Source organism: Aotus nancymaae, unplaced genomic scaffold (genome assembly GCF_030222135.1).
Source record: "Aotus nancymaae isolate 86718 unplaced genomic scaffold, 86718_ANA_hifiasm-v0.15.2.pri h1tg000067l, whole genome shotgun sequence".
Lineage (NCBI taxonomy): Eukaryota > Metazoa > Chordata > Mammalia > Primates > Aotidae > Aotus > Aotus nancymaae.
This window is the reverse complement of record NW_026988482.1, coordinates 4,539,292-4,548,691: the sequence shown is the minus strand read 5'-3', so window position 1 is coordinate 4,548,691 and position 9,400 is coordinate 4,539,292. Positions and strand designations below refer to the sequence as shown.

Genomic DNA, 9,400 nt, shown 5'->3' with positions numbered 1-9,400 from the left:
CTAAAAAAATAATAATAATGATGATAAAAAAAAAAAACCCAAGGAAACAAAAAATCAGAAGAGGGTTTGATGTGGGAGGAAGGAGCTGATCTGAGGGTTTGGAGGGCAAGGTTGGGGAGTCACACTTTGTTTCCAGTTAGTTAGGTCTGAGACCCATCTATACACTTCCATGTGGATCACCGAGGGAGAAGATTTTGAAAAAAGATGGCTAAGCAGAGAATTGGGGGGAAACCTAAGTTTTGTTTCCCACAAAGGATGTGTAGTTTTACGTGTCGACTTGACTAGGCTACAGCGCTGTTATTTAATCAAACACTATTTGAGGTGTTGCTATGAAAGTATTTTGTAGAGGCTGGGCACAGTGGCTCATATCTGTAATCCCAGCACTTTAGGAGGCTGAGGTGGGTGGATCATGAGGTCAGGAGTTCAAGACCCCCCTGGCCAACATGGCAAAGCCCTGTCTCTACTAAAAAATACAAAAATTAGCCGGGCGTGGTGGTGGGCGCCTGTAATCTAAGGTACCCAGAAGGCTGAGGCAGGAAGAATTGCTTGAACCTGGGCGGTGGAGATTGCAGTGAGCTGAGATTTTGCCACTGCACTCCAGCCTGGGCAGCAGAGTGACACTCCCTGGCCCTGGGTGGCAGCTCAGTTGCTAAAGATTTCATTGGTAGGCCGGGAGCAGTGGCTCACACCTGTAATCCCAGCACTTTGGGAAGCCAAGGCGGGCAGATCATTAGATCAGGAGTTCGAGACCAGCCTGGCCAACATGGCAAAACCCCGTCTCTATTAAAAATACAAAAATTAGTTGGTCGTGTTGGCGAACGCCTGTAATCCCAGCTACTCGGGAGGCTGAGGCAGGAGAATTGCTTGAACCCAGGAGACGGAGGTTGCCGTGAGCCGAGATTGTGCCATTGCACTCCAGCTTGGGCAACAACAGCAAGACTCTGTCTCAAAAAAAAAAAGATTTCATTGGTGGTGACCTGAGAAAATATCATGTTGGAGGGGAATGCAGTGGCAGGTGTGATTACGGGAGAACAATGCCTGGAGAGACAGCAGAACGGGTTGCTTCCTGCTACGTTGTATTGATGGCCCTGCAGGCTGTTAACAAGCCGTGAAGCACCACGTCTGAGAGGAGGAGGGCCTGGGGAGCAGCTAATGAGAAAGGCATTATCTTCTATAGAGGAAAGAGGGTTTTGAAAAGCCAGTCAAAAATCTAATTGCAAGCTGGGCTTCCTGGCTTATGCCTGTAATGCTGGCACCTTGGGTGGCCGAGGTGAGAGGATTCCTTGAGCCCAGGAGTTTGAGACCAATGTGAGCAACACAGAGAGAGATTCCTGTCTCTACAAAATGTTAATAAATGAGCTGGGCATGGTGGTGCTCACCTGTGGTCCCAGCTCTTCGGGAGGCTGAGGTGGGAGGATAGCCTGAGTTCAGGAGGTCAAGGCTGCAGTGAGCAGTGATCTCGCCACTGCACTCCAGCCTGGGTGACAGGGCAAGACCCTATCTCAAAAAAGAAAAAAAAAATTGCAAGTCTGCAGAGCTTCAAAGACATTTGAATGCCTGGTGCAGGCAGGTCTGGTATACAAAGGGCAGGGCCCTGGTGGGGAAATCTGGGATCCTGAAGCACAGGGCAGGCACACTGAGATGGACTCCACCAGTGATATTTGACTCTGCAAAAGCCCAGCACCTCCAGGATTTCAGATGCAGCCCAGCCTCCCGTACTTGGTGCTACACATGGGCCTGAAAGATGCTCCTGAAGCCTCTCTCACAAGGCAAGAGGTGGCCCCCGCAGGAGTTGCCTCGCCTCCTCTCCTCCTTGCCAGGCTGAGAACTAGGATTAAAATGCAACTGAACATGCTGGGCCTGACTGAGGCAGGAGAATAGGGAAGTTGGGGTTAGCAGGGTTTCAGCACGTGCAGCAGTTCCCAAGGGCAGGGAACAGCAGGTGCATGAGTGCGCAGGAGCAGGAGAGCCGCAGGCGCCGCATGTGGGTCACGCCCTTGCTGCGGTGACAACAAGCCACTTCAGCCCCGACTGGCTGCCGGCCAGTCCTCCGTGGGGTATGGTCAATTGGAGGCCTCTGACGGGTGCCTAGGGGTTTTGCTGGGTTCTTTCTTGCTTAATAAAAACCCTGATTGAGGGGGCTCTTCAGCAGCCGCTTGCTCTAGCCCGCTCCCACTCTGTGAATCATCTTCAAGAAATCTGTGTCCACCCTGTGGCGTTGTGTTTAATTCTTTGTCCAATACGCCAAGAACCTGGACGACTCACATTTAGGACTTTCTTTTTTTCTTTCTTTCTTTTTTTTTCGAGACAGTCTCACTCTGACGCCCAGGCTGGAGTGCAGTGGCGCGATCTCGGCTCATTGCAACCTCCGCCGCCTGGGTCCAGGGGATTCTCCTGCCTCAGCCTCCTCCCAAGTAGCTGGGATTATAGGTGCCCACCACCATGCCCAGCTAATTTTTGTATTTTTAGTAGAGATGGAGTTTCACCATGTTGGGCAGGCTGGTCTTGAGCTCCTGACCTCAGGTGATCTGCCCACCTTGGCCTTCCAAAGTACTGGGATTACAGGCATGAACCACCGCACCCTGCCTCAGCTAATTTTTTAAAATTTTGGGTCTCACCATGTTGCCCAGGCTGGTCTGGAAATCCTGGGCTCAAGTAATCTTCCCATCTTACAAAGTGCAAGGTTACAGGTGTGAGCCACCACACTTGGCCTAAACAAGTCAACAAATGACCTCAGCCAGTGAGTTAGCTAGCCTGTCACAGATGACAACAGCATTTGCACGAGGCGTACGTGAGTGGATGAACATGATGGCAGAGACGGAGGCTATATACAGAACCAAACACATGGCTTCCCACTTGCCAAGGCCAGTCTAGCTACTGCAGATTCAAACCACAATGAGGTATCATTCCGCAACCTCCAAAACTGATACAATTCAAAAGACCGCAATACCCAGTGTTGATGAGGAACTGCTATCCGTTGCTGATAGAAAAAGGATACCATCAGTTTAGAAAACACTCTTTGGTGGTTTCTTATAAACTTAAACCTACAACTATCCCCAGGTTTGGCAACCCTTTTCTGTAAAGGGAAAGACAGTAAATATTTTAGGTTTTGTGGGCCAGATGGTTTCTATGGCAACTATTCCACTCAGCTGTTGTGGCATGAAAGCAGCTGTAGATGACGTGTTAAAAAAAAAAAAAGGCTTGTCAATATTCTATATTCAGAAAACTTTACTTATGAATATAGGTAGCTGGGCCAGGCGCGGTGGTTCACACCTGTAATTCCAGCACTTTGGGAGGCCAAGGAGGGTGGATCACTTGTGGTCAGGAGTTGGAGACCAGCCTGGCCAACATGGTGAAACTCCATCTCTACCAAAAATAAGAAAAAACATTAGCCAGGCGTGGTGACGGGTGCCTGTAATCCCAGCTACTTGGGAGGCTGAGGCATGAGAATCACATGAACACAGGAGGTGGAGGTTGCACTAAGCAGAGATTGCACCACTGCACTCCAGCCTGGGTGACAGAGTGAGGCTCCATTTCAACAACAACCACCAAATAATAACAATAATAAAATGAAATAAAAACAGAGGAATCATTCCAGATTAAGAGACATGAGAGGGAATTCAATGTGTGCTAGTGTTTTCTTCTGGAACAATCGTTGAAAGTTGAAGTAGGTCTGTAAAATAAATAACAGTATTTATCGGTGTTAACTTGCCAATCTTCAAAAATATTCTTTGTGCAAGTGATAAAATCGCCTTGTTTTAGGAAATATGCAGTGACCCAGTTAGGGGTGAAAAAAGCGGCATGATGTCTGCAGCTTGCTTTCACGTGGTGCCGAAAGAAAATGTGAGTGTATGCATGCGTGTGTGTGTGTGTGTGTGTGTGTATACATATATATCTATATCTGTATGAAGAGAGGGAGAGAGAGAGAAAGATAAAGCAAATGAGATAAAATAGAAACACTTGGGCTCATGCCTGTAATCCCAGCACTTTGGGAGGCTAAGGCGGGTGGATCTCTTGAGGCCAGGAGTTCGAGACCATCTTGGCCAAAATGGTGAAACCTGCTCTCTACTAAAAATACAAATAATTAGCGGGGTATGGTGGCACATGTCTGTAATCCAGCTACTCAGGAGGCTGAGGCATGAGAATCACTTGAACCCGGGAAATGGAGTTTGCAGTGAGCCAAGATTGGACCATTGCACTCCAGCCTGGGCAACAGAGCAAAACTCTGTCTCAAAAAAAAATAAAAAGAAAAAGAAAAAAGAAACATTTGGGAAATCCAGGTGAAGAGTGCTATTCTTGTTTGTTTGTTTGTTTTTTGAGACGGAGTTTCACTCTTGTTACCCAGGCTGGAGTGCAATGGCGCAATCTTGGCTCACCGCAACCTCCGCCTCCTGGGTTCAGGCAATTCTCCTGCCTCGGCCTCCCGAGTAGCTGGGATTACAGGCACGTGCCACCGTGCCCAGATAATTTTTTGTATTTTTAGTAGAGACGGGGTTTCACCATGTTGACCAGGATGGTCTCAATCTCTTGACCTCGTGATCCACCCGCCTCGGCCTCCCAAAGTGCTGAGATTACGGGGGTGACCCAGCGCGCCCGGCCTCAAGAGTGCTATTCTTGCAGCCTTTCTGTAAGTTTGAAGCTATATCAAAATAAAACATTTTAAAATTATGTATTTTTGGATAGTATTAGCCTAAAAAAGGAACAAAGAAAGGTTCTATAAAAGAAAAATATATTGATTTTGGAATAAGGCATTGCAATGGGAGTAAACTTTTTAAAGGAAAAAACGAGGAGTGTTACATAATTGTTTTGAAATAATTATGCTTGGCTACAAAGATGAATAACATGGGTGATGCCAATGCAGGGTTGCATAGGCAGCTGCCAGATGCATGTTCTGGCAGAAGTATTTTTTGTGTAAGGTTGTGATGGCCTTTGTGCAAGGTTGTGGTTGTCAGGCCTCCATGTATGAGCCCGGACCCAGAAAGTCTGAAGTCCAGCCTGCCTCAGCGATCACCCCTCATCCCCCCTACCCCTCCCATCTCCCACCCCTCCACCTCCCTCCATCCCCCCACCTCCCACCCCCGAACCTTCAATCGCCATTGTGCCATTATCCCTGATTGCCCAGTGGAGCTTCCCCCGACATTAAGCTTTTCACCCCACTATGCCATCTTAACTGTTCTTATGATAATGTGAATACTCCTCACCCCACCCTGCCATCTAAACTGTTCTTGCTCTGTGAATATCTCCCGCCCACCCCGCCCCACCCTACCATCTTAACTACTCTTACGCCTTACCCCACTCCCCATTGTAACTGAACTTATGGTAATGTATTCTCCTTGCCCCTACCTCCACTACCATAACTGATCTTACTCTGTAACACCCCTGCCCTCTCCCCAAATGATTTGCCCCAACCTTTAAAACCAACTCCTATCCCACTGCCTTTTGCTGATGCCCTTTTCGGCCTCAGCCCACCTGCACCTAGGTGAATAAACAGCCAGGTTGCTCACACAAAGCCTGTTTGGGGGGGTGTCTTCATTCAAAGCTCCCATTTTAACAGTGGTTTGGCAGTCTTTTGTGACACTTTTTGTTATCAGGAATGCAAGCATGAAAACACTCTCTTTTTTAAATTGTACTTTAAGTTCTGGGGTACACGTGCAGAACGTGCAGGTTTGTTATATAGGTATACACGTGCCATGGTGGTTTGCTGCATCTGCCATCACCACGTCATCAAATTAGGTATTTCTCCTAATGCTTTTCCTCCCCTATACTCTTACAGTGTGGTATTCTTTTCATATGCTACAAGATACTTAGTTAATTTTTTTGCTTTTTTTGAGAGACAATCTCTCACTCTGTTGCCCAGGCTGGAGTACAATGGCATGATAAGAGCTCATTGTAGCTTCAAACTCCTGGATTCAAGTGATCCTCCTGCCTGAGTCTCCCAAGTAGCTGGGACTACAGGCATGCATCATCATGCCCAGTTTTTAAAAAAATTTTTTTGTACAGATGGGGGTCTCACTATGTCGTCCAAGCTGGTCTCAAACTCCTAGGCTTAAGCAGTCCTCCCACCTCAGCCTCCCAAAGTGATGGGGTCACAAGACATGAGCCACAGCACCCAGTGCAGTTAATATTTTATTTAGAATTTTCCATTGATATTTATAAGTTAAATTGGTCTGTCGTGTGTGTGTGTGCATGATATCTTTGTTGATTTTGGTATCAAAATTATGTTTACTTTTTAAAAAGAATTTGGAACACTTCCATCTTTTTATGCTCTGGGAGAGAATTAATAGCGTTTGAGTCAACTACGCATTTGTGTGGAATTTTCTTGCAGGACAAGGTGGGCTTTTGTAACTTTTGGGGGTGAAGGTGAAGGTGGAAGTGGGGTGTGGTAGCAAGGACAGCTCTTGATCAACTTCTCTAGTTTTTCTATGGTAATGGTTTGCTTAAATTTTGTCTCTTCCAGGATCGATTTTGATAAATTGTATTTTCTTGTAACATCATTCATTCCAACCAGAGTTCTAAATTTACTTGAAGTTAAGCAAAATTAGAATCTTACAAATCTACAATTTGTTTCCCCTGTGTGTGATTTTTCCCTGCTTATGTTTTTTAAATCATGTCAAATGTGCGTTTTTCTCTCTTTATTTCTGATTTGGTAACTATTGTATGAATTTTTGTGAACCTGTGGGTATATTAGTCCTTTGATACTGGTTTTCGGAATTCATTTATTTCTTCCTTCATCTTCACTAATTTCTTCCTCCAGCTTTCCTCACGAAGCATCCACCTGCAGTGTTTGCAGTATCTTTATCCTCTAGATATTCCTGTTTGCTCTTTGACTTCCTCTTTTTCCCATTAGAAGGAACACCTGTTTCAAGCTCAGGCGGTTTAAAGATTTTCAATTTAGTTTATTTATTCTCCCCTGAGAGCACTAGAGAATTGTGTATCCTGCTGTCCATCCGCATTTGGCTTTTTCCCCCAGGGCTCTTTTCCCAGAAGCTGATGAGAGCGAAGGAACCCCGCGGGGGGCAGGAAGAAACAGCGACAGGGAACCAGGAGGCGGAGGAAAGGAAAACCTCTTCCCAGAGTCGGGGCAGGCCCAGGGGGCGCAAAAACATAGGCCACACCCCCGCGGGCACGTGGCCAGACTGACCAATCGTTGCTGCGGAAGCCGGACTCTGGTCTCTGATTGGTGTTTGTGGAGACGCCCTCACATTCTCGGATCGGCCCAAAGCGAGGCTGAGGCTCCGACGGTGGCCGGCGGGGCTCTTGAGGCTTCGGAGCGGAGGGCCGGGTTTGGCGCGTGGGACGCAGCCGCCGCTGTGCCGGGGAGTAGCGGAGCGGCGGGGCCTCAGGGACATGGCGGCGGTCTCCGCGGTGTCGGCACTGCTGGCGGCGGCGGCGGCGGCGGAGAGGAACCGGTGGCAGCGTCTCCCGAGCCTGCTCCTGCCGCCGAGGTGGGTGGAGGGGCCGTGGCGCCATGCCAGGGGCGGGGGCGAGGGGCGCTTGCACCCGGGTGGGCGGCGGGAGGTGCGGCGGGACGGGGGGTCGCGGTGGGGAGGACGGAAGAAAAGCCCCGCCGCTCGCGCGGGGCTCGGCGGGCAGTCACGGCGCCGGGAGGAGGACCCCCCGCCGCAGCCTTCGCGCTCTCCCGGCCTCCCCGCCGTCCTCCGGGCGTCCCTCGCCGCCGCGGCAGCTCGCAGCCGGTTTCCTCGGCGTTCGCAGCCCCGCTTAGGTGGGAGCGTTGTTACCATCCCGTTCCAAGGAGGCCCCAGCGGATCAGCGACTTGCTCGGCGGAACACACCTAGTAAGGACCGGGGCCAGGATGCCCGCGAAGCCATTTTCAGCTCGGCTGTGCCCCATCCGGTGTCCAGTTCTGAGAAAGACGCCTGGAGCTCCTTCTCGTTGTTAGAAGGAATGAAGTCGTCAAGGGGAGAAAGTGTACCTTCCACAGAGCTGGGGAATTGTTTTGTCGAAAGCTCTCGCACCCAGGTTCGAACAGCGCTGTCAGGTGACTCACTTTAGCTCACGTGACTCTAGCTCTTGTTTCAAATTTTGAGCTCTAACCTTTGGTGGCGGTAACTCTGGCAGCGAAAACACCCTCAGGCTTGTGGAGAGCTTGCTGCTTTGTCTTCTTTGGCTTAATGGTTATCGCCATCCTGCATCGTTCTGGAAAGACAGTTTCGTGTTCAAGGGCACAGACTGCAGTCAAGGCTGAGGTCTTAGCCGCTCACTAGGTGTGTGACTTTGGCTGAGTTACTTCATGTTTATTCTTTAATTTCCTCACCTTGGAGGAGATGATACTAGTACCTTGGGTTGTGAAAATTAAATGAATTAACGCATGGGAAGAGGTTTAAGCAGAATCTCGTACATAAAATCAATCTATAAATGCAAAATCAACCATTTACATGAACATTTGCTTGCTTTTATTTTCCAGAAATTATTGTAGATGGCCTTTTTAGTGACTTAATTGTAGGGCTTCCCAGAGAAACATGAGAAAGTTGGTGAAAGTAATGTTAATGTTCCTTTGTTCCCCTGGTTTTTCTTTTCTTAGGTGTGCAGGGCTTTTCAGGATAGTACGATAGACCCATTTTCTCTCTCTCTTCCCTTTCAAACCTTAGCTATTGTATATAGAACTATTCTCAAGTATGTGTCACCTTGGAGAGTGTTAGAGTTGTTAATGGCTTACAGAAGTAAAACTCTGGGCCAGGAGAGTTCATTCATGCGTGTATTCTCAGCACTTTCCCAGCACTGTGGGATCCAAAGTGGGTGGATTGCATGAGTTCAAGACCAGCCTGGGCAACATAGTAAGACCTCATCTTTACAAAACATTAAAAAATTAGCCAGGCGTAGTGGCACACACTTGTAGTCACAGCCACTTGGGAGGATGAGGTGGGTGAGGATGGCTTGAGCCCAGGGGTTCCAGGCCACACACACCACTGTACTCCATCCTGGGTGACATCCCAAATAAAAAAAAATCAGTACAGATAGTTTACATTATTTTTATGTTATGAATCTCTAGTAGCTCAGAGAAAATAATCTCTAGTGGCAGAATTATAGATACGACAAAGCTGATATGGCGCTACCTTGAATCTGGGAAGCAGCTTCTTAGTCTTGTTTAAGCCATTGTTTTTAAGTTTCAGCTTAGATAATTGTGAAAAATAATAGATCAATCATAACATTGTTGGGATAGAAGATTATAATTAAGTGTGATCTCTCTCTCTCTCTCTCACTCTCCCTCTTTCCCTTCTGTCGTCACTAGAAGATGGCAAAAGAAAGTTTTAAGTCAACAGTAGCCTTGAACCTTAATCAGACTCTTAAGTTAGCTTTACCAGGAAGCAACCATTTAATAGATACAACTGCTCAGAATAGGCCTTGAAACTTATCAGAAACCTATCTGAAGAATGTGAA

At 47.8% G+C, this 9,400-nt stretch overlaps 1 protein-coding gene across 3 annotated transcripts in view; it reads left to right on the top strand.

The window, feature by feature from the left end:
• Window positions 1–7,200: 7,200 nt before the first annotated feature.
• Window positions 7,201–9,400, top strand: part of MCCC1 (methylcrotonyl-CoA carboxylase subunit 1) — a 78,768-nt gene continuing 76,568 nt past the window's right edge. Inside the window, exon 1 of one of the 3 annotated variants that reach the window (XM_064366847.1) lies at window positions 7,201–7,445. Coding sequence is in view for 2 of the 3 variants with exons in the window: in XM_021674505.2 (XP_021530180.2) it covers window positions 7,348–7,445 (98 nt within the window). In the remaining variant the exon portion in view is untranslated. The remainder of the gene's footprint in view (window positions 7,446–9,400) is intronic. The other 2 variants (XM_021674505.2, XM_021674507.2) reach the window with 2 other exon arrangements.